Source organism: Zalophus californianus, chromosome 10 (assembly GCF_009762305.2).
Source record: "Zalophus californianus isolate mZalCal1 chromosome 10, mZalCal1.pri.v2, whole genome shotgun sequence".
Lineage (NCBI taxonomy): Eukaryota > Metazoa > Chordata > Mammalia > Carnivora > Otariidae > Zalophus > Zalophus californianus.
This window is the reverse complement of record NC_045604.1, coordinates 81959524-81984788: the sequence shown is the minus strand read 5'-3', so window position 1 is coordinate 81984788 and position 25265 is coordinate 81959524. Positions and strand designations below refer to the sequence as shown.

Here is a 25265-nt window from a genome sequence, read left to right as displayed (position 1 = left end):
AATGGATTTTACAAACTTGGTGCATATTTTCACTCTGCTTAGCGCTAAGGATATACAAAATGATAGTTTCTGGAACCACAGAGGGAGTGGCAAGGGACCCCCTCCCACCCCACCCTGGCCCTTGCGTAGCCCTGGCAGGATTTTAAATGTGTTGCTTATAAATCCAAATGACTCAAGCTTTCCCCACTACTCTACCCTTTTCTCAAGTTTTTTTTTTTCAGTGCTTTCTGTTCCTCAAAAACAGAGCTTCTCAAAGAGGGTTGTTTTGCAAATGCCACATTCTCGGATTGTCAAGACTGAGCCAGATACTAGACCTTCTGTGACCTACGGAACTTCGGTCCCCCAAAAAAGAGCCCAACAAGAATCTGTGTAGGTTAAAAAACCTGCCCGAAATTACCCAGGTCTGGAATCTAACTCCGTTTTCAGACATAAATCCATAGTGTGTATTTTGTTGTTCTTGCAAGCTTAAATACACCTTGAATTTTTTTCACGAATGCAACTATTATTGAAATGAAGGGGAGACTGTGTTTCGTTCAGAACTTTGCTAAGCATTAGCCACCACTCTGCAAAACCTCTTCTGTGAGGGCGACTGACCGCGGTTCTGGAGATCTGGAGGGATTTGCAGCTGTCACAGGGAGCCCTCCACTTTGGGAAAAGCCGCGACCCTCCATTCTGTTCTCCCAGCGCATGCCTGAGCATTTACTCACTGAAATACACGTTGTCTCATTACAAATCCCTTGTTTCCATTTTCCCTTAAAGTCTAGTGAGAGCATTTTGCTAATTTTTAAAATTTTAGCTATATGGGTGGGCTATTTTTATTGATACATTATCTTAAAGTACCTGTGTTGATGTCAGAAAATCTTTGTATTCAAGGCAACAGTGAATCTACAAGGTTCAGAACCACTGTTCAGCACCGTGCATGCTGGTACTTTGTGTTTTTTTTTTTTGTTATTTTCTGTCTGCATTTCTTCACTAAATAGAGACAAGTAAACAAAATTAGCCACTCTGGGGGCGCCTGGGTGGCTCAGTCGGTTAAGCATCTGTCTTCGGCTCAGGTCATGATCCCAGGGTCCTGGGATGAAGCCCCCCATAGGGCTCCCTGCTCAGTGGGGAGCCTGCTTCTCCCTCTCCCCCTGCAGCTCCCCCTGCTTGTGTTCTCTGTCAAATGAATAAATAAAATCTTAAAAAAAAAACGGTCACCCCTTCCTTAAGCACGTTTTCTGCCACACACACACACACACACACACACACACACACACACACACACACACAGCTTTATTGAGGTATAACCGATGTATGCTCAATTGCACATTTTGGGAACATACGAATTGATGAGTTTTGACCTATATGGATACATACACCTGTAAAACTGTCCACAAAATCAAGATGGTAATAAACATATCCACCCTCCCACTCCCCCACCCCAACAAGGTCTGCCAGGGCCCCTCGTAACTTCTCCCTCCCACCTGCAGGCTGTTCTCTAGCTAAGTGAAGAGGCCTGGCCACAAGGGGCCACACCAAGAAATCCCAGCTGAGAACAGGACTTTCCCTTCGCCCACCATGTCCACAGGGGTTACAGGTGCCAGATCTGGCTTGTGCCTCTGGAGACAGAGCGAAGGACCCATCTGCCAGTGACCCAAGGCAATGAACCCCCAAGATGAGAACCCCTAAAGGCAGAGGTATTGAGAGAGCCAGTGCCTCTAGGGGTGGCCTATGTTGGAACCCGAGGAGCCAGGGCTCACCCCGTCCTCCCAGGCAAGATGGGAATGCCCAGCCTGGTTCCGCATCCAGATGAATCAACACAACTTGTATGGTATTACCTGCCCAGGGTTTACCCAGGACCATGACAGGGCTTCTCAGATGATGTTTATCTCAGTGAATTGTCAGAAAACCCTCTGAGCAGAAAACAGAGGCTCTGGGGCATTAAGGGACCCGAGGCACAGCCCCTAAGGCCCCCCACCCTGGTCTCCTTGCCCCCCTTCTCACTTTCCCCAGGGCAGCCCCGCTGGTTATAAAACAAAACTCAGGACAGGCCACTGGCCCACATAAAATCCACCTCTGACTTCTCACCACATTTAGGATCAAACCTGAACTCACTAGCACGGCTGATGAGATCCCTACAAAAGCTTCTCCTACCTTACCTCCTTCCATTCTGCCCCTCACACACTCCACTCAGGCCACGCTGCCCACCCCCCACCCCCGCCTTCTCCATAAGTACGCCAGCCTCACCTCTACCTCAGGACCTTTGCATGAGCTGTCCCTTCTAACCATAAAGCCCTTCCCACACATGCAGCTCACTACCTCCTTCAATACGAACTTCTGCTCCAATGTCACCTTGTGAGAGGCCATCCCCAACCAAAGCGTCTCTATCAGCTTCCTCAGCCACTCCTGTCCCACCTCCTTGCTATAATCTCCTAAAACCTAACACTCTCCAAAACTTTCCCCGTCAGCGTTATGTTCGACTGCCGTCCTGTCTGTCTCCTATATGGAATGTAAGGTGGCCCCCAACAAGGAGCCTTTTTGGTGCCACTTTCTGAACGCAGAGGGCCTGAACAGACCACACAGTAGCAGGAGACATGAAATCTGCTGAATGAATCAGTTAAGGGCCAGGCTGGGGATAGACCAAGGCTTCTTGTTCAAGCGTGGTCCTCCTTCCATGGAGCCTCTGGGGCAATCTCTCCCACACCATCTGCAGCAACCTGCTTATCAAGAAGGATGCCACCGGCCAGGCTGGGAATAGAACCAGGGAGCCACCTCTGCCTGAGAACCTCCAACTGGGTCATGGGCACCAGATTCAGGTGGAGCTCTATGTGCACGGAACACCACCCATCTCATGATGCCCGCCCACAGAGCCTGACATTCAACCTGCCTCCCCTAAGACAATGTCTCCTGTGTCTGTGGCCACCCCGAAAGGGCCACCAGCTCAGCATCACAAGGGCCTCCACTGGTGTCCTAGTGGCGAACAGTACGAATGTCCCCAGTTCCCACCCCCCGAGCCAGGCCTGATAGAAGAAGATCTATAACCTGGGTGTTCTGACAACTGGACCTCAGGTCCAAGGTTTTTCTCCTGGAAGGACAACTGCTCTGTGGGAGATCCAACACACCAGGCTGGTCCCACTGGCAGCCAGTGCTAAGAGGTCAACAACAGGCCCACCCCATAAAACCGCAGGAGTAATGACAGCCACTTTTGGTTCTGCTCCTCCTACCAACCTCTACCGTCCCCACGTCACTCACAAGTTCTCAGCTGCCTCCTCGACACAGGACACACGCCAAGTCCAATGACCTACCCTCCTGTAACAGCCACTTTACTTTCTTACCGGCACGTAACACAATGCTGTTTCATATAACTGAGGACGTCTTAGATTTGATGAAATCAAGTATGTGCTGGGGAGGCCCTGGCCTAATTCCCAAAATAACCTGATGACAGATGTCACGCGATGGCACGCAGCTAACAACGGGAGGAGTGTCTAAAATGCAGGATACCTTGGCGCCTGGGTGGCTCAGTCGGTGAAGCATCTGCCTTCAGCTCAGGTCATGATCCCAGGGTCCTGGGATGGAGCCCCGCATCAGGCTCCCTGCTCTGCGGGAAGCCTGCTTCTCCCTCTGCCTGCCACTCCCCCTGCTTGTGCACATACTCTAATAAATAAATAAATAAAACATCTTAAAAAAAAAAAAGATACATAAATAAAATTCAGGACACCAAGTGTGAGCCATAATGCAAACTATGGGCTCGGGGGTGATCATAATGCATCAGCGTAGGTTCATCACTTCTGACAAACGTCCCATTCTGCTGGGGGACACTGAAAATGAAGGAGGCGATGCACGTGTGGAGGCAGGGGGTACACAGAGCTCTCTGTGCTTTCTGCTCTAAAAACTAGAGTCTATTTTATTCTTAAATCCAGCACAGTCAAAAGCACCCTTGGTGGGGGCTTCTTTGGCAGAACACCTGCTGAGGGGCTTGGTGTGTTGAAGCCAAAACAGAGAGAAGAGCAAGAACTCAGGATGCGAGACACTCTCAGTGAGACAGGCAAGGTGGCGGGGTCTTGGGCAGGGCGGGGTCGCATGCCCCAGGCACGCACTTGCCGAGGGCCCGAGCAAACGGCATCAATAGCCTCTCCATGCACATCTTTCGCTCTTCTTGTCCATCCACTGCTTAGCTACATGGAAGACTCTTCCTGGATCTCGCAGATGAGCCGACCGTGGCTGGGAAGAGTGAAGCAGCTCGCCCAGGACCATGAAGCTAATAAGAGGTGACGCTACCACCATTCTGTGGTGGCAGGAAAGGGGTGACCGCGTGGTTTTAGGGAGCGCCAAGTGGCAAGAGGCTCACACTTACCTTTTGGATTTGGCACACTCCTTCTTCCAGTTCTTTACCAAAACAGGCACAACTTGTTCTGATGTGTCCTCCTTATTCAGGGACCAGAGGTCAGTGCTCTCCAGGGGCTGGCGGTAGCCCCGGACCATCAGCCTGGGGCCAAAAGAGCAGGGGGTAGGCGATGAGAGTCGGAAGGAAGAGGACCACAACCCTCGCTGCCCACACCCACTGCCACAGATGGCAGCACACACTTGGGAAAATCGCAATACGCAAGGGACATTTGGGCACATTATGTCATCACTGCTAATTCTGTTAGGTCGTCCAGGAAGCCCAGCTTCATTTTTTAAAGACACAGGATATTCCTGATACAGCTTTTACAATGGCTCCCATTTACTTTAAAAAAAAAAAGTTTTCAAGACTCAGGGGCGAAGCATTAATCATTGTCAAATCTGAGTGATAAGTTCATTGAGCTTGATCAGACTAGTCTTTCTACGTGTTTGGACACTTTCGTAACAGAGAGTAAACCTATCATTTTAACTTGTTGTTCTGAAATAATACCAAACTTACAGAAAAATCACATGCATTGCACAAAGAATTCCTACCTCCCGCAGCTCACTGCTAACATTTTGCTACATCTGCCATATTATTCTGTCTCTAACATCAACATACACATACAGACTTTTTTTCTGAACCGCTTCAGAGTAGGCTGTAGACTCGACACACCTGCAGCCCTCAATGTTAGTGTGAATCCCCCCCAAAAAAGGGGCATGCTTTCACAGAAGCCAGAGAGCGAGTCATTAAAATCAGAAATATGAGCAAGGATGACATGACCTGCGGACCACACTCAAATGACCCCAACCGCCCCAGAGATGTTCCTTAACTGTTAATTTGAATAATATTTAATTTAAAAAAAATGTGCAAAGTTTATAAAGACAAGGAACCGTGCTTATGGGGGGAAAAGGGATTCATATAATCTTGGGTAAGATGCTGACAATGTGCAGGAAGAAATGTGCAGGCAAAACGGACAAGAGAGCTTAAAATGAGTGTTGCCTCAGGTGTTTCTGGTTGTGGATCTATGCATGTTTCTCTTACCCACATTTCTTATGGGGCACGGGTATTATTTTTCTAATGGCAATTTCATTTCTCTGAAACAACGCCAACAACCGTAATTACACTGATGTTAAAAAAACAAAAACAAAAACCTAAATCCAAAAACCAACAGGGCACAGTTTCTAAGTGCCCCGGGTGAAGCCATGCACAGAGGTGCAAGCCGTCTGTGGTTCGCATGTTGAGTCCGTGCACGCGGGCAGAGGGTCGGCGTCTAAGCCCCGGGCCTAGGGCAGGCACGCTCAGCACACGGGTGAGGAGTGACGGAGGGACAGCGGGCCCGACGCACCGGCCTGGCCTTACCCTGTGATCCACCAGAAGGTGACTCTGGAAAGGAAGGAGGCGCTGGATTCCGGGCAGGGATTCTAGTGGAGAAAACACAGAGGGTGGGAGCAAACAGGAAATGATCGATTAAACTTCTCATCTAGGCCAGTGCTCAGCAACAAGCAGCTGAGCAGAGCGGTCTTACTCTCCAAAGGACCAGCAGCCACTGCACACCGATGACTCACCCCAGGAGGGTTTCTCTCCCGATCCCCAAGAACCTCCCAAGAAACACATGGCAGCTCCCCAGTTTCATCCAGGAAATATTTCCTGTCTACTATGTGCAAAAGTGGTATAGTGTGCCACTTACCCACCCTGCATTATATTCATTCCAACAGCAACCCGGTGAGTGTGGTGCGGCCCATATCCCCCCATGTTACCCCCTTCATTCACTGATTGCATTCATTCAACACATATTGTCTGAGCACCAACTATGTGCCAGGCACTCTACAAAGTGCCAGCATTATCCTATATCCTCACAGAACCTTACGAGGCTGGTAATTACTATTATTTCTGTTTCATTCATTCCTTCGACAAACATTTTCTGAGCAACTGCTACGTGCCCAGCACCATGTATATAAATCTAAGCAGACATAATCCCCGCCTTCAGGAAGCCGGACGTGTCCTGGAGTAATAGTAATACCTGCTAACTTCTCTACTAGCTAGCTCTGTTGTAAGTGCTTTACACAAATCATCTCATTTAATGAGACCACCCAGGAAGTAGTTAAAAGCATCATCCTCACTTTGGAGCTAAAGAAACAGACGAGCAGAGGGACCGGAATGACCTTGCCAGGCTCCCCCAGCTAGAAGCAGTGCACACAGACTGGGACCCCTAACAGGGTTCAGAAAGAGACATTAATCAAATGGTCCTATGAGCAAACACAAAACCACAAGTGCGATGAGGCTCGTCCCCTGAAGTTAGGTCAGGGTACCGGTGAGGTCACTGGTATCTTAGTGAGATCACAGCAGGAGAGCCAATAAGCGGATGGAGGCTGATCCAGCTGACAAAGGTCAGAGAAGGAGTCCCCGAGCTGGGGTCTGACAACTGACTAAAGGATAACAAGGAAAGGGGAGGAGCAAGGCAGTCTCAGCAGTGAGAGCATGCGTGCAAAGGTCCCGTGGCAGAAGGGAGAATAACCTACTCTGGGAATCAAGAAGGGGCTGAGCAGTCCACACTGGAGGCCGTGTAAGGGATTCTGGTCTTCATCACAAGGGCAAAGGGAAATCATCAACACATTCCAAGCAAGCTCTCAAAGAACCTCTTTCCCAGAGGCACAGAGAGGAGCTCCAACACACATACACACACATGGAAAAGGGATGTCAACATGGAGCCTCTGAGACCACACACAAGGGCTGACTTTCCACGCTGATACATGCAGGGCTATATTCTGAAATGCACGTTTAGTGAAGGGGTAGGGGTCACCACGCAGTGTTGAGATCTCTAACAGAGGAGACCGCTCCATGTTCCAGCATTTTTCAGAGACGGCCTTGGAGAGCCCAACTAGCGCACACGTTCTACCACAGTGGTTTTCCATCCAGGCTGCAGGTGCTTTAAAAACAACACCGTACCTGGTCCCCACCTCCCAGAGATTCCGATCAAGCTACTATGGGGTGGGACCAGTGCATCAAGTTTTTATGTTTGTTTTTTTACCTCCAGAGTCTCCTTGGCAAAGTGGCTTGGAAGGCAATGTCCCAGATAAGCTTCGAATGTCTTGTCACACCTGTTACCATGGAAGCTAAAGACACAAAGCCTCAGAAGCAACCAGAAGTGGCTCCCAACTTGCCCAAAAGGGGACGACGTGAGCCACGTGATGTCAGGACAGTAAGTAGAAGGGACTGTGACAATCACATATGTTTAAAGACACAATCTCACAATGACACTGAAAAAAAGAAAAAAAAGGGCAACCCCTTGGTGTCGTTCATGAAAAGACACATGTGAACCAAGCTGCTATCTTAGAAAACAGAGCAAGGGCAGGAGAAAAGCATGTCCCCACCTTTTCTAAATGAACTTCACCACAGGGTGACCAAAGAGATGAGGGCAAGTGTCTTTGCATAGAAACAGTCCAACCGGGGCGCCTGGGTGGCTCAGTGGGTTAAGCGTCCAACTCTTGATTTCGGCTCAGGTCATGATCTCAGGGTCATGAGATTGAGCCCCACATAGGGCTGTGCGCTGGGCATGGAGCCTGTTTGAGATTCTCTCTCCCGCTCCCTCTGCCCCTCGGCCCCTCCCCCTCTAAAAAAATAGTCCAGCTAATAAACAAAGAATGAATGAAAGAACATTAAGACAATGCGCCATTTTGCAACCAGAGTGGATTACTGGAATACTTGGGAGTTACCCAAGGATTATTATGAATGCTTTTAGGCCAGAGACTAGTGTCACTGTTCTATTGTTTAAAATCCTTATCTTCCAGATATTCTCACTGGGGAGAGCTGGGTGAAGGGCAGACAGGAATTCTACTATTTCTGCAACCTTTGGTAAGTCAAGTTGCTTCAAAATAAAAAGCTACTAAATATGTTTAAATCCCTATCTTTCAGAGATATGTATTGAAGTGTTTACACATTGGGGGGAAGAGTAAAGAAAGAGTCTGTGGCAGTCTATTATACGCTGCTACTTCCATACATATGGGGGAAGCTTCCATCATAAAAGGTTAAACGAAAAGCTTCGCCAGTGACGCAAACATGCATCCTGGGCCCAAAACCACCGGGCTCCACTCTGGGGCCACAGGAGGTTGTGAGGAGGTTCCCAGCCCTGCCTGCACCAGAGTCCAACCAGGGGAGCTTGCTGAACATGGGTGGGCCAGGGTCCCACCCCAGACCAGCTTAAATCAGTGCCTCTGGGCTGGGGCCCTGGCCTCAGGACATTTTTAATAAGGAAATCAGACGCTGTTTGCCTCAAAGACCTGTGTTCCAAACCAACCTAAAGCAGGTAAGTTCAGACTCTGGAGCCAGGGTTCACATCCCAGGGATGCCATTTTCTCGCTGAATGACCTGGGCAAGTCCCTCCACCTCAAAGCCTAGGTTTTCGAATCTGGGAGATGGGAGCGGTGTGTGTCTGGGTGCTCAGCCTACCTCACACGACTATGAGGAGGGACAAGTGAAATGAGTCCATGGGACTGTGTTGTAAGCTGGAACTTTCCCAACCCAGGGTGGCAACATTATTCGAGGGGGAGGCAGGGGCATTTGCTCTGGAGGCTGGTGGTGGGTGGGTTATCAGGTCAATTTCAAATGGACCTCAACTGTAGCCCAATTCCACCCCAGTGTGAAAAGGTGGGGTTCCAGTGGGGAAGGGGAAACGGAAGAGGGTGGGGCACAGCTGACAATGAACTCATTTATTTCTTGAGCAAATATTTAGGGAGGGCCTGCTTAGATGCCAGGAGGTAGCTAAGAGCTGGGGACAGAGCTATGCATGAGACAAGAAGGCAAGGTCCCCACCTGATACCACTTCCCACCGGGGGAGGGGGAGATGGACAATTAGCAAACCGATGGGAATAAATATTTAAGTATCAATGGGAGAGTCACAACAAAGAAGAGAAATGAAAGTGCCAGAGAGGGATGGGGGCCGGGGGCCTGCTTATGCGTGAGGCAGCAAACAGCAAGGAGATCAGAGGGAGGCTCTGAATCCCAGTCCTGCCACTTACCAGCTGTGGGACCTTGGCCAAGTTACCTGGTGCGGAGATTAAATGAGATGAAGCATGTTATAAGATTCCTTAGAATAGTACCTGACACAGAGTGAAAGCTGGAAGAAACGGTATTAAGAGTATTAATGCCAAAATCCGAAACAGAATAATAACGTCTTCTATTTCTCGCAACCCCACGACACACTGAGCACCGTCCCAGGTGCTTTACACAAGGGTTGGCAAAGAAAGGCCCACAGGCTGGCGGCTTGTCAATAAGGTGTGACTGGCACACAGTGATGCCCGCTCGTTTACATACCATCTACTTTTACATATTGTCTGCTTTTGAGCCACGACGGCTGAGGTGAGTAGTTGCAACACAAGCTACGGGGTCCACAAAGCCAGAAACATTTACTGTCTGGCTCTTTACAGAGAAAGCTGGTTAAGCTCTGCTCACATCAGAGCTCACAACACCCTGAAACGGGTCACTAAGGCAGAAACCAGAGCTTAAATGACGGCCCTTTGCCTCCAAACCCGGTCTTCTTTCAGTCTTGGCATCGACATGGAGCATCTCTGTGCGAGTTACAAACTCTGCACAGAGATGCCCAGCAGAGGGGCAGCTGGGGGCTGAGATGCAGCCCGTGTCCAGCTCAACAAGACCGCCAAGTCCTATGCCTGTGAGGGGCTGCATCAGCCTGAAGGAGGCAGGGCCGTGCCCAAATTCATCCACCCACACGTGGTACATTTTTTTCTCATTTGCAAGGAGACACGGTGCAAACAGCAGGATGTTAAGCACATGCACACAGGAGAGGTCCCCAAATCCTGGCATTCTCTCAAAATCTGGCAACTCCAGCCACGGGCAGGAAGGAAGCAACCTTTTGACTGCGGAATCGAAGGCATCCCACCCTCCTAGATACAAATGGAGTCATACCCCTGAGACCCTAAGAAACGATAGCCCAGAGGGAAAAGATTAATCCTTACTCTGGCCAGGAAAAATCCCAGCTGTGGCAAGAAAATTCTCCCAGCAAACGCAATGAGATCGCATTATTAACAAAAACATTTCACAGTTTCTAATTTGCACGCTCCAAGAGCTTTGTCCAATTCGCCTCCTCCCTCCTTGGCGTCCAAACAGGGATTTTCATATTACGAGAAGCCACATCACACTTAGAGATGTCACACGGAGAGACGGCCCGCGTTGCCAGCACAGAGAAGGAAATCTCTTAAGTTGGAGAGCTGGTTTCTGGAAGTCCCTATGTGATGTCGAAGGAAGGCCTTATATGATCACAGACAACTCGAATTCTCAAGTAGTAGAGAACTGATAACTGAAGAAGAAAAACAAAGGGCACAGGTGCTGGATGAGAACCCAGAGGGCATCCCATTCAACCGAAACCAAGCAGAACATTCTCTAAGTTGCCAGCTCGGGGCCTCCCAGCCACTGAGGCTGGAGCAGAGTAACTCCTGTCCCAGGAAGGAGGAGACTTAAATAACGGGTCCCCCATTCACTCAGAAAGGAGAAAAATTCAGACAAGCCATGGAGGAAGGGCAGGGGGAGGAGAACGTCTGATATACGCAACATAGAGAGAAAGCTACATTCCTTGGCATCTGTATCTGGCACTGGCCGATTTGGCCAGAAACCATGTGGCTTAAACCGATTTGGTACACGAGTCCCAAGCACTGGTTCTTCAAGGATGTGTCATTCATGAGCTCACACCGGGCAGTTTGGGGACCTTGTCTGGGTCCTTTGGCACTCTGGCCTTCTTGTCACACATTCTCGGGGTCCCCACACCTCTTTTCTGGTGTTAATTTCTGCCTTTTTTTGTTGTTGTTGTTTCCAGCTGGCGAACTCCCACTCTGCACTGCCTTCATGCCCAGCAGTAAGGGGGGGGTGTGATACAGTAGCACAGCTTAGGGCAGGGGTGCTCTGATGTGGCCCCCCATCACCAGCAGCCACGGTGCCTGAGAAGTTGTTAGAGAAGCAAAGACTTGGGTCCCACCAAGACCTACTGATGCAGAACCTCTGGGGGTGGGGCTCAGCAGTCCGTGGTTTACCAGGCCTCCCAGGTGATGCACACTCAGCTGTGCTAACCCAGAAGAAGGGCTTTTGATCCTAGGCAAGACCCTTCACTACTCTGGCCCTCCATACTCGCATCTGTACAATGAGGGGAGACTCACAGTCCTGCCTCATCGAGATGCTTCGAAAGGACTAAGTTAAAAAACAAAAAACCACAACACCATAGAGGGTCACTGTGCGGGCGGCTCAGCCTCCCTCCTAACCCACCTGCACCATGGGAATGGCTGTGTCACCAGCCTCCCTGTGTCCCACGCACCCTCCTCCTTTCAGCCGGTGGGGGGGGGGGGGGCGGGGGGAGGCGGGTCCTCCAAAACACCTCCAACCTGAGCGTGTCACTCCCCACGCTGAGAATCTTCCATCGGCTCAAGATCGCAAGTCCTCATGGTGACACACAATCCTACCCTTGATTTTGCACGCTCGGCTCCTTGGCCCGTGCAGCCCAGCCAAGCAGACCAGGCATTTCCCAAACACCCACAAGTTCCTATATATGGCTGGATCTCTGCACATGCTTGGTCCTCTGCCGGGAGCACCTTCCCGCGCAGCCTTATTGGCCTGTCCAATGGCCTCTCATTTCTTGGACAAAGGCCTCTCCTCAATAGTCAGGTTTGTTCATTTCAGTCCTCGGAGTCTGGGTGAGCACCGAGCACCACCTGCCCCCACCCCACACCGATTTACTAACGACCAACAGCATAAAGGAGAAAAGCCTTCAACACAGAGTTTATGATGCTTTCATAAACAGTCCAAGTTCCTTGGCTGCCTCTGGGCTGTGCGGGGTACAGACTGACCAAGAGGGGCAGCAGGGAACTTTCTGGGGGGTCCTGGAATGTTCTAGATCTCAACAGGGGCTTGGGTGACTCGTCTGTCAGCAAACATCAAATGGTAACTTCAGATTCAGGAATTTCACTATGTAAATTCTGGTTTAAGAAAATCAGACAGAACTGTTAGACAGATACGGAATTCTAGCTCGTGGTTTGCACGGTGAAGTGTTTGGGGGAAGTATACTAAGGATTTCAAAGTAAGTTTCAGATACCAAAAAAAAAAAATTAGCCGGTCGGCTGGTCGGCTGGTCGGCTGGCTGGCCGGCTGGTTGGCCAGATACGTGATCAAGCAAGGTTAGCAAAATGTTAACTGTGAAATTGGACTGGTGAGTAGATGGGTATTCACTGTGTCATTCTTTCAACTTTTCTGTGAGTTTGATACGCTCACAGCAAAACTTTGGGGGGAAAATATATTCCATATTTATGGACAGGGCTAAAAATACTTCTTACGCCAAATGAGCTGCGCGATTTTCCTGAATGTGCTAAACCAATGCTTTTCAACCGTGAACCACCCGTGGATCTTGTTAAAACGAGACTCTGACCCAGCAGGGCTCAACTGGCCTAAGACTCTGCATTTCTAACAGCACCTGGGGAATGCTAATGCAGCTGGTCCGAAGACCCCACTGTGAGAAGTGGGGGGGTCTACGCTAGGACCACATTTGCCCTTGACACCTCCAAGTGCAAATGGAAACACCCTCCTGCACCCGCCCCACCCCAAGCAGGAGCCTCGGGACCAGCAAGCGGGAAGGATCACTGGCAGGGACCAGACAGGAACCGCAAGAGAGCCCTGTGAGGCTTGGTCAGCCACTCCCAGATTCCATGCAGCCCAGGGCCTGGAGGAGAGAGGGGAGCAGCCCCACCAAAAAAACCAAGGCCAGAACAGACGTCTGAGTCATGCAAAGGGCACAGGGCCAGCTGGGGAGGACGCCGGCTTCGGTGACTCAGCAAGACAGAGCCCGGAGAAGCCCAGCACTGCCGGCTCCCGCGGAGGCCCCGCCTGACCCAGGCCACCCTGGGGGCATGGCTGACCGCTCCCTCCGAGGACAAGCAATGATGACCACAGCTCTGACCTCAGGAGAGCAGCTGGGGCTAGGCAATCCGCATTTCTGGGGCTCCAGTGTGATGCAAGCCCTGAGGAGGAAGGGGACACAGGCAGAGAAAGCACCTAACAGTGTCCCTCCCCTGATCACAGACCTCAGATCCCAGTGGGAAGGGGCTGCGCCAAATGGAGCCTCCAAATGGGGCCAGAACCCATTTTCAAGAAGGGGGCACTGAGGTCCTGAAGGAGGAGGGACTTGCCTGACGTCACAAATCTAAGTCCTAGACCCTGATTCTCAGGCTTCCCAGGCTTCCTCGCGACAGGAGTTACATGGCTGTTTGTCCGCTCGCCCGTTCGATGGCTGTCCCCTGCAAGGCCACAAGCTTCCTGAGGGTACCCCGTAGACTGCACTGTCCAAAGACGGCCAGACATCATGTGCCATCCCACAAGCTCTTCTTATGACGAGACCTGACCTCTTCCCCATCTAGAGGTGGGGGCTGTGTCCCCACCCCCCGAACCCAGGCCGACTTTCGGGATGGCCTCCACTGAGAGAGTGTGGCAGGAGTGACACTACAGGATGTCTGGGACTGGGTCATAAGCGGTGACACAGCTTCCACCTGGCTCTCTGTCTAGGAACACTCACTCTCAGATGTGAGCAGCCCCACCGTGACGTCACCCAGGCCACCAAGACATGGACTGTCAAGTCCATCGGAGGCTTGGGCCAGGGACCAGCGCTAACCACCAGACACGTGAGTGAGGGTGGCTACTGTCAGAGAGACCCCCGCGGGGGAGCCTCCAGCTGGCCCGGGCAACACCCAGGACTATGAAACCTAATAATAAACTATTGTTTTTTGGAACCAAATTCAAGGTGGTTTGTCAAAGAGTCATAAATAACTGTAGCGAGGCACGAACTACATCGACTTCACACCCTGCTGTGTCCCCAGAACCAAGCACAGTATCCAACAGATGCTTAATGAATGTCTACTGAAGGGCTAAAAGGAGCCCAGGGTCTACCCAACCCCAATCGGAGGCTCCTCTTCCGTGACACCCTGTTGCTTCCACCATCAGATCCAGGGTGTAAAGTTAGGGTCTAACAGGCCGACCATCTTCTCTAAGCTTAGATTCCTCATGAAAAAAAGAACGGCTGGGCACAAGAGTCAGGGTGTCCCAGGCCCCGGGTGTGGCAGAGCAGGCCCCAGGCCCCGGCTGCTGGGAACACAGAAAACACAATGGGATGAAGAAGCCAGCTCTGCGAGCACCCGGACAACAACCTAAAGGAACTTTATCCAAATCCCCAGAGGGAACCAGAAATCAGAAACTCCCTCCCCCATAGAGCACCTGAGACCCCGTCCCCTGTGGAGGGTGGCTTTTCAGGTCTTACAGGCAAGCTCCAGGCCGCCCTGCCAGCTTCTCTCAGGCTCAACTGACCCTCAGAGCAACCCGGGGTCTGCAGTCACTTGGGTGGGTCTGACTTGTTCTGCGTGTGCTCTCCAGCTTGAAAGCACAGCCTGACGTTTAATAAACGTTTCCTGATGGGGACAGGCCACGGCCATGTACACAAACACTGAGGCACAGGAGACCCCAAGCCATAGACATCTGAGCCCTTCCTCCGTGCCAGGCGTGAGCTGGGATCCAATGGGTGTCCCAGGCATGGTCGCTGCCCTTGTGAACTTTATACACACGCAAACACACACACATGCATAAGAACACACGAATGCACATATGCACAGACACATTTTCGTGCAAACATGTGACCAAAAATATATGCGCGTGCACACATACAAAAACCTGCACACACACCTAGCATGCACACACGCTGCAAATTTCTCCAACACCGTTCCTCCTTAAGCCGGGAAGTCCAAGATTGGGGCCTCTCAGTACGCACACCAAGACACTGGTTTCGAACAAACACGTTGGCAAGTGTCAACCTCCTCCACGCCAATTCCCCACAGGTGCCTTCACCACCCACAAAGGCAGCCTCGGCCTTTTGCTGAGGCGCAGGCCAAACCCAACAGAACCACAGCAGCTGAAAACTGCTCCTGCTGCAATTTCCCCCGGTTAACAGCTGACTAACCACAAACAAAAGCGTCAAATAAATGCTCCAGAGCTTCCCCTCCCACTCAGAATAAAATCCAGTGGCTCAGGCGAATGCAGGCAACTGTCCCCACATGTGAGATGCTGTGTCTCAGCCGTCTCTGGCCTCTCGCTGTTCCAGCCACACTGGCCTTTCCTGCGGCTCCCCTGACATTTCATGGCAGCTCCTTCCCCAGGGCCTTTGCACTTGCCAGCCGTCTGCCTGGACCCCTCTTCCTCTTGCTATCTGCTCAGCTCGCTCCCTCGCTCCAGTGAGGGTTTCATGAGGGAGGCCGGCCTTCCCTGATGGCTCCTATCACTTCGAAACTACCCATGACCTTCAACCAACATATCAATTTCCTTTCCAGGCTTTCTTCTCCTCCTCAGGATTTACTGCCACCTGACTGATAATACTTGGCTCCTGGGTTACTGTTCGTCCGCCCCTCTCCCACCCACCCCCATGACGACGCAGGCGTCAGTTGGGCAAGAACTGCTTTATTCATTGTCACAGTCCTGTGCCCAGATAGGGGCCTGGTACGTGGCACTGGATGGAAAGAGGGAGGGAAGAAGGGGGAGAAGGGGCGAGACGGGGAAGGAGGAAGGAAGAGAGGGAAGCAGGGAGGAAGAACAGAGGCAGCCGTGGTAAAGGACTATGTCCCCCTTTATTCCATCAGCAGGAAGACTGGCTGTTTCCCCACCCCACCCACTCAAATCCCCGGGTACATACAGGATCTCCATGTGCCTCCAATGGACAGAACAGACCAAGGGTCTCCAACTCAAATACCCCAGGGGCCACCAGGCACAGACCGTGAAAGAAGGAAGCAAGACTATATAACACAAGAGGGAGCGGTGGGGATTGCGGTAAAGTAGGGCCATGCGCCCCAGCGGAGGTCAAACCGCTACTGTGGGGGATAATGGTCCGAACACTGCCAGAACTTCTCATTTTTCTAGAAACCCTGCAGAGTTAGAATTTATGGGAAATTTCCTAACTTTTAAATGTTTGCTCACGTTCTAAAATCACTATGGCAATCAAATGAGAAAACCTACATGCCTGCAAGACACAGCGGTTTACAATTATAAATTCGATTCCCTCCTTAAGTCCCCCCAGCCACAGCTAAGCCTCTATTTTTCCATCTGTAGAGTGGGATGATGATACAACCTCTCTCTGGGCCCTTGGGGAAGATGGAATGAGATCCCAGATGGACGATATTGGCACAGAACAGATGTCTAACCCACGGGAGCTTGCACGGTGCGATATTTTTCTCACACGCGCATGCGCACACACACCTCTGATCACACTTACGGGGTCGTGGATGGTTTCAGAGAACAGGGGCGGTCGGTCCGAGAAACAGGACAGCCCAAGCTGCATCAGCACGAGGGAAAAGTAAATGTAGAAAGTGACATCGCGAAACACGTTGATTTCAGCATCCTAAACGTGAGCCGAGGAAGGAGGAAGAGAAGATCACTTTCTTGAAAGCAGCCTGCAGAGGCCGGGGTGGGGGAGCGGGCTGCAGACCCAGAAACAAGCTCTCCTGCCCTGAGCTACCTCCCCCAACAGGAGAGAGGCGGTTACATCACGGTGCGGTCCCCGATACCCCGTGAGGGTGGCCCACGTGCTGAGGGGAGGCTCGGGCGTGGCAGTGCAGCAGGCCCACATTCAAGGCCCGTCTCTTCGTACTGGCCCCCGATGTTGCCAGCTCACTCAACCTTTCTGCACTTCAGTTTCTATAAATGGATCAGCGGTTCTCAGTCGGGGGCGATGTTGCCTCCCAGGGGACACCCGGTAATATCTAGAGACATTTTTGTTCACCGTGACTTGGGCGCCACCCCTGACACCCAGTGGGTGGAGGCCTGGGATGCCACCCCCCACCCCCGAAACATCCTACAAAGGCCAGGACAGCCCCTTACGACAAAGACGTCTCAGGCCCAAAATGTTAATTAGTGCTGAGGCTCAGAAACCCCATGAGAATAATTGTGAGCCATCAATAGGATTACTCATGGAAAAAAAAAAAAAAACTTCGTCCCTGCCTGGCACCTTGGGAACATGACCTCAATACAGGTCAGCTGCCCTGAGTACAAAGACCGCCTGTACCGAACACTGCAGGTGCTCAATAAATGTTCAAGATACCAACTAGCTTGAAGGTGGCAGAGAACAGCAGGGTAGCGTCTAAAAAAACACGCTCCTCCAATTTCCTGGGAGCGGCGTATGACAGCCAATGTGAACCACTCCTCAGCCAGAGTGGCGGCTGATGGCACCGAGGTAACACAGGGACGGGTATCGGGCCCCGCAGGGGGGCAGCCGCTCTGCAAACACCACTCCCCACTCATCTCTGTTCCAGACTGACAGTAACTAGAGCTGACTTGCCTTGCTGTTCACTACCGCCAGAGGCTCAGAGGGCGGTGTGCATTTGCCTGTGGCTCCCATCCCTGGGCCCCTGAAGCTACATAAATAAGTGGAGCCCTGAGGAAAGAAGGTTCTAGAACAAAGGCTGGATAAGCTAGAGAAATCCCTGGTTAAGAAGCTGGGCCCAGGTAGCACCCATCCTCTGGTTCCCATGGCGACGTAAGCAGGAAGGAGGAAGCATCCCTTCCAAGGGGCCGCTGCGGGAAGATGCGGAATAAGACCACCACTTACCTCTTTTAAGGCAGTCATGATTTTGGATCTCAAGATAGCAAGGGCACACAGTAGGGCTACAAGCCAGAAAGTGAGCATGATCCCCGAGGACTGGACTCCCTTCCTTCTCTCGAGCTGAATCAAAAAGGTAGCAAGCAGCTGCAAGAGAGAAGCACAAAACAGGATTTGTCAGAAGACCAAGCCCTAGGCCCCCACAGTCCTGGAAGATGTCAGGCCTGGAGTAGGGCTGCCCTCAGCTCAGTGGTACCAAAAAACAGCCTGGGGAGGACCCAGCTCCAGTACCAGCCCTGCTCTTCCCTTGCTGGGTGACCCTGGACAAGTCACTGACCTCCTCGGAGACTCCGAAGCCTCTAACTATATAGCATGTAACGTGAAAGGGGTGGGAATTTAAGGAGACTATGTATAGATGTGGGACAGGATGGCAGAGTCGGAGGGCAGCTCAGTTTACAAGAGAGAGGCACACTTTTTCCTGAATGAATGGGCATCGCTGAGTGCCAATAAAACTTTATTTACAAAAACAGGCAGTGAGCCAACCCTTCATTTACAGGTACTCCCAGCCCTGACAGAGACTAATTATTCTCCTCTGGGCAACAGTGAAGACTGGTCTCTTTCATAAGGAGATGAAGGTTCTGTCATCTGCCTACATTTATACATCTCATCTGCAGGAAACTTTATTGGAAGGACGGTGGGTGGGGGAGGCCGGAATTTTCTTTTATTCCTGATACCTGAGGCTCTTACTCCATTTCGCACATGACTTAACGATCAGGGAGAGAAAATAATCGAGAAGGAGGAGAAAGAAAGACAAAGAAGGAGAAAGGTCACAGTCACTCCCCGGACAAGCAGACCTGGCCTCCCGAGGCCCATCCCCAAAGCCGGTCATGAGCCAGACTTCTGAGGAGCTAAAGGTCACCCACGGTACCTGCCCTTACTCCCCAGAAGCATATCCACCTGTCTTCATCCATCCTCCTTGGGGGGCCCCCTATCCCCCTCACTCTGCACATTTAATCCATCAGCAGCTCACACTGGCTCTGCCACCAGGACTGATCCTCAGTTTACCCACCACTCCCCCTGGCCCCAGCCCCCTCCCCTCTCACTGCATGACCCCATGGGCCCCCCACTGGCCTCCCAGCTTCCCCTCTTGCCCCAATAATACAATCTGTTCTCCACTCAGAGGCTACAGTCGGCTTTTCGATACGTAGAGCCAGACATACCACACCCTTGCTCCAAACGTCTCCCTGTTTTAACCTGGGGTCCAAGGACAGGCTGTGGCTAGAACCCAGAGGTCGGCGAACTTGGATGGGAGAACAATTACATCCTCGCTTTCACTCAAATCAGCACCACCGGTCATTGAGTGAAGGTAATAAACCGCACAGCATTAGCAGTACCTGGGGCTCTGTCACCATTAGAAATCATATCTGAAAATATATAGGTGAAGATGTCTCCCATGATCACGTACGGTCATCACGACTTGGAAATTAAGAAGCATTCCTACTCGGTAGATCTTGATTTGAAGTGCACAGATATTTTTCCCTTGTTTTTTTTAATCTTTTGCTAACTGTGTTTAAATACAGTTGGTTTTCCAAACCCAGGGCCCTGCACCTGAACAATGGGTAAACAATGTGTGGTGAAACCATGCCATCAAACACACAGAGCAACTTAAAAACAAACAAACAAAACACCTCTGGACACACACAAGGCGGCTGAACTGCAGGTCTGAGAAGTCAGTGTCACACAGCCCCAGCCAGCATGGTGCCATTCATGTGACATTCTGGAAAAGGCAAAGTGATAGGGACAGAAAACACACCCACGGCTGCCAGGGGATGGGGGTGTAGAGGGAGGGGCTGACCACAAAGCGGGGGCAGCACGAGGGAACTTTTTAGGGGGATGGGACTGTTCTGGATCTCAACTGTGGAGCTGGTAGTTACATGACAGTGTGGGTTTATCACGACTCATGAACTTATCTTTTTTTTTTTAAAAAGTGAATTTTACACCATATCTAAATTACACCTCAAGTAAAAACAGGGATGTCATCACAAAATCTTCATACGTGTGTGTATGCTGGGTTTCCTTTGCGATCCTTTGTATTTATGTTAGGAACACGATCCTCAGACTTGACTGGCAAAGGAGAAAGGGGCCCATGGCACAGAAAAAATTTTAGAACCCACGTTTGGGAATGTAAAACAAAACAAAACAAAACCAAACCCACTCACCCTGAAGCTCAAGGTCCCACGGGGTCAGGCATTTGCCCTTCTTGCCGTCCCCGCTCCCTTCCTTACTCCCTCTCCTTCAGCCACACAGGCCAACGCCCCCCCCATTTCTCCCTTTGACCCCAGGACTTTTGTACATGCTATTCTCTCCAATTGGACAGTCCTCTGCCCCCAGACTCTTCAACTTTTTAACATCATGCTCATCGTTTAGCCTCAGCTTCATCACGCCTTCCTCCCTAGCCCCCAGACCAAACACATTCGCCAAACTTCACCCCTGTGGCACTTTGCACAAGAGCAAACACTTTGCGCCTTTTGGGGGAATCATTCGTTGAGTACCTGTTTGCACAACTGGACATACGCTCCATGAGGGCAGGAACTGTGTCCATCCTATCTCCAATTCCTGGCAATCTGCTGGCTGCTCTCATCCCATAGTCCTAGTGCCTGTATATCCCTGCCCCCGGGGGTGTAGAGAAAATGTCACTGCAGCATGAAGAGCAGGGCCGACCCTTCACTCCGTCATGGAGCCCACAGGGAAAGAGAGACACTGAGCCTCTCACAGGCCAGTTCACCTCTTAGCTAGCCCAGAGCCTCAAATGGCATAAAGCCCGGTGACCCTCAGCTCATCACACCTGGGTCCCCAGCATCACAGACATACTCCTGAATGAAGAATCAAAAGACCGGGAACAGGGAAAATTTAGGAACCATGAGCCACTCCAGCCAAAACCAGTCCACCTTTACACCTTCTTGCCCAAATTTCAGGCCAGCAAAGTCAAGCTCTTCATTTGCCAACTCCCTTGACACATTTATGGAGTGCTTATTACATGCGAGGCATGGTGCCCGGCTATGGGGACAGAGAGGTGAACAAAGGCCACAGGGAGAGCCAGGTTTTGGCAAAGAACCCCACAAACAGTGGAGCAGACCCTGGGGTGTGAAGCCAGTTCTGCCACTTACTGGCTGTGTGACCCTGGGTCAGTTCCTTCACTTCTCTGTGTCTCAACGTGCTTATTTATGAACATAGGAATCACGAGCAAAAATCCCTAAATGAGTTAATATGTAAAGGGATCAGGACTGGGGCGCCTGGGTGGCTCAGTTGGTTAAGCAACTGCCTTCGGCTCAGGTCATGATCCTGGGGTCCCAGGATCGAGTCCCGCATCGGGCTCCCTGCTCAGCAGGGAGTCTGCTTCTCCCTCTGACCCTCTTCCCTCTCGTGCTCTCTGTCTCTCATTCTCTCTCTCTCTCAAATAAATAAATAAAAAATCTTAAAAAAAAAAAAAAAGGGATCAGGACTGTTAACAAGTACAATAAATATTCATGGCCCACAGGACGCCTGGACAGCTGAGTCGGTTAAGCAGTTGCCTTTGGCTCAGGTCATGATTCCAGAATCTTGGTATCGAGTCCCTCTTCGGGGTCCTTGCTCAGCAGGGAGCCTGCTTCTCCCTCTCCCTCTCCCACTCCCTCTGCTTATGTTCTCTCTCTCAAATAAAATCTTAAAAAAAAGATCCACAGCCCTCCGTAGTCTGGGTCCAACTTGCCTTGCCTTTCCCAATTTCTGTCACCTCTGCTGTCCACCCCCTAAAGCCCCATTCCACATTCCTACTTCACAGATGACCACTCCTTCATCCCCAGCCTCTCGCCCTTCCTTGGACACACTGCTCTCCCAGCTCAAAACATCGTGCCCCGAACCTGTGTCCCTCCTCATTCTCTAACATGCAAGGGCTAGGCTCGCTGAGAACTTTCCAGGTTTCTCCGAGGACCAAGGTATGGGGTGCATATGCAGGAAAGGCCCTTAATTCGAACACATCACTGTGGCACGCGGGCGCTAAAACCATGGCCTCTGCAGCGACCACCCTCCCGCTCAGCTATGTATTAGCTGTATGACCCTGAGGACATTTGATGCCTCTATGCCTTAGTCTCCTCCCCTGCCAAAGGGGCACAAGGTTGTTCTGAGAATAGATGAATTCTAATTTCTAATTTCAAGACATGTAAATCACCAAGAATGATTCCAGGCACACATTAAGGACTTAAGCTGTAAGAAAGCTGTTACCCTGGCTGTGTTTCCCACACAATAATGGACCCCTGTGGGGCAGGATAGTTTCCTATTCAGCTTGGCATCCCAGCCCTTAAGCCAGAGGCTGAAAGCTCAAGGGGCCGTCAGGTCCCAGACAATTAATATAAATGGTTGAGCCAGCCAGTACAAGAACAGAACACAGTCGGCACAACAAAGATGGTGCCCACCATCAGCCTCAGTGGCAAAGGAGGGCAACAGGGCACAGGAAAAACTGCGGCCAAGTGATGCCCCCTGTAAAGGCTGCACTCATCTCTCAGTTCTGGCTGACTGTTGCTCCAGAAGACTATGAGGCTGGGGCTGCCGTCTTTGAATTTTTCAAGAAAAGCCAGATTTTTGGATTTTTATTGTGAGATGTTCTCATTTCTACACTCTGGCCACTAATTTTGGCCTCCACGGCGCCTGGCAGCTAGCTCCCACTTACCATGGTGATGCCCAAGAGGGTTGGGCTGACCAGAAACACTGGGGCCAGGAATTTGCCCCAACTTCTTTCCCAGAAAGAGTAGAAGAGGTCTGCCCAGCAGACGATCCACAGCAAAAATCCCAAGGCCTGGAAGAGAAGGACATATATGTCTTACAAGAGATGGATGGCACTGGAACTTCCCCCAGCAGACCCCTGCCAAAAGCTCAGCCTAGGAGGGACCAGTCAATCCCTAAACTATCAGCTGCGGTCCTTAGATACAGCACATAGCCTCTGGAGCATGGACAAGGCCTAGGTAGGGGGAGCCACCCTCTGGACCATCACACACTAGCCTGTAACCATGCACCCAGGGCATGACTGTTTGGTCCCTGGTCTTCCTATCCCCGGAAAATTCAAGAGCTCGATCTACAGCTTACCTCCATCTGCTACACTGGACACTTGTATGAGGCACCTCACACGGTAAGCATTCATTCAACAACATTCACTGGGTACCTGCTAATGGCCACATTCTTTTCAAAGTGCCACGGATACAACAATTAACGAAACAGACAAAAGTCCCTGCCTTCATGGAGCAGACATTCCAGTGGGGGAAAAATGGGCAAGGAACAAACTGAAAAATAGATAATGCCAGAGAGTGATAAGTGACAGGAGGAAAAAGAAAACACGTAACACAGGGTGGTCAGGGAAGGCCCTTGCAATCAGGTGACATACAGGTAAGGAGCCAAGTATGGACATTTGAGGGAAAGAACAATTTGGTTCCAAGGAACAGGAAGTGCAAAGGCCCTGGGGTAGGGAACATGTGTGAGAGGTTTATGGTTGCTGTAGAAGGAGTGATGAGTATGGTAGATAGCTGAGGAGGAGCCTGGGACCAGATCAGGCTGGGCCACGGTGGGTGAGGATTTTATTCCCTATGGTGAAAAGCTACTGGAGGCTTTCTGAGCAAGGCTTTTTGTTTGTTTGTTTCTTTGTAAAATCTGTTTTACATTTTAAAGGGAGATGTTGCTCCCCCCAAAAAAGTACAAAGTGCTCCCAAAGGTCTGAGAGGAAGACATTAAATCTGGAGAGGATAGGGAAATGGATAGCATTTGGTGTGGCATGAACAAGACACGTCTGGATGGGGTCACTATAGGCAAAGCTTCAGTAAAAACACTCAGGTTTTCCTGTTTTGGGGCACTAAGTCTTGGGAAACATGGCTTTAAAAATGAAGTGAGATACTTGCTAAGTGGAGAAGAGCGAGTAGAATGAGGAGTGTGACACATAGCTGCTCTCCTCATGTCTTCCTTGAGAAAGCTTATTCTTGAAGGGGAGACACGGTCCCTGTACGGTGGACATACCAGGCAACACTTTGACTAGCAATCAAAATGAACCCCCTCAGGGGCGCCTGGGTGTCTGAGTTGGTTAAGCGACTGCCTTTGGCTCGGGTCATGATCCTGGAGTCCCGGGATCGAGTCCCACATCGGGCTCCCTGCTCAGCAGGGAGTCTGCTTCTCCCTCTGACCCTCCCCTCTCTCACGTGCTCTCTCTCTCTCATTCTCTCTCTTTCAAATAAATAAATAAAATCTTTAAAAAAAAAAAATGAACCCCCTCAATCTGGGGTCAATGAACACCACACGACCCTAGGTGTAATACCCCCAAGGGACACCACCTCTTCCGTGGTTTTCCAACTGGACATGCGTTACCCACATCATGAGGACACATCATGCAGGCTCGAGCTGAGCAACTCCCTTCCAAACAACTGGTCCCCATTCTTCCAATCCATCAGTGTCAAAGGAAGGTGAGGTGTTCTTCCAGATTAAAGTCTCCCAAGAGACAGCAGGACTAAAGGCACCACATGAGGGACACCTTTCGTGGCTCTGTCAGTGAAGCGTCTGACTCTTGGTTTGGGCTCAGGTCATGATCTCAGGGTGGTGAGATGGAGCCCCACGTTGGGCTCCACACTCAGCATGAAGTCTGCTTCAGATTCTCTCTCTCCATCTCCCTCCCGCTCGCTCACTCTCTCTCAAATAAGCTTTTTTAAAAATAAAAAATAAAAGCAATGCATGAATCCAGACTGGATCTTGAATGGGACTGGGGGAGTAGTGCCAGAAAAGACAGGATTGGGGCAAGTGACAAAATTGAAATATGGACAGATTTTTAAAAAAAGTATCGTGTCCACGTTAAATTGCCTGAATTTAATAACTGCGCTGTCGTCACGTAAGAGAATGCCCGTTTTGAGAAAAGACACGCCGGAAGAACCAACAAGTAAAGATGACACTGATGCTACTGGTTCTCAAATGATTCAGAAAAAACAAATCATATGTGTGCACGGAGAGAGGAAGAGCCAATCATAAAAAAGTGTGGCAAAATGTTAGAACTTGGTGACTGTGAGTTAACAGGTATTCAGCGCTGGGGGGAGTTCCTGGGATCCTCCTTGCCACTCTTCCGCAGTTTGAAATTGTTTCAAGGTAAAAACTTTTTTTTTGGGGGGGGGGGGGGAATAAAAAGGATACCCTCGGGCCAGGTAGGAAGACCTCCTGATTATCTCCTGATAATCTTTCAAGGTTGAGCCTCGCATGCTCACTGTAATGGTGGGGAATCCA

The 25265-nt window shown here is 50.7% G+C and overlaps 1 protein-coding gene across 2 annotated transcripts in view; it reads right to left on the bottom strand.

Annotated features, from left to right (window-relative positions):
- Nucleotides 1-25265, bottom strand: part of ABCC1 (ATP binding cassette subfamily C member 1) — a 130115-nt gene that overhangs the window by 67653 nt on the left and 37197 nt on the right. For both annotated transcript variants that reach the window (XM_035722135.1, XM_035722136.1), the window contains exons 3-7: nt 22690-22815; nt 17994-18131; nt 16662-16787; nt 5726-5787; nt 4337-4468 (exon numbers count right to left, since the gene is read on the bottom strand). In XM_035722135.1, the coding sequence (XP_035578028.1) occupies nt 4337-4468; nt 5726-5787; nt 16662-16787; nt 17994-18131; nt 22690-22815 (584 nt within the window). The remainder of the gene's footprint in view (nt 1-4336; nt 4469-5725; nt 5788-16661; nt 16788-17993; nt 18132-22689; nt 22816-25265) is intronic.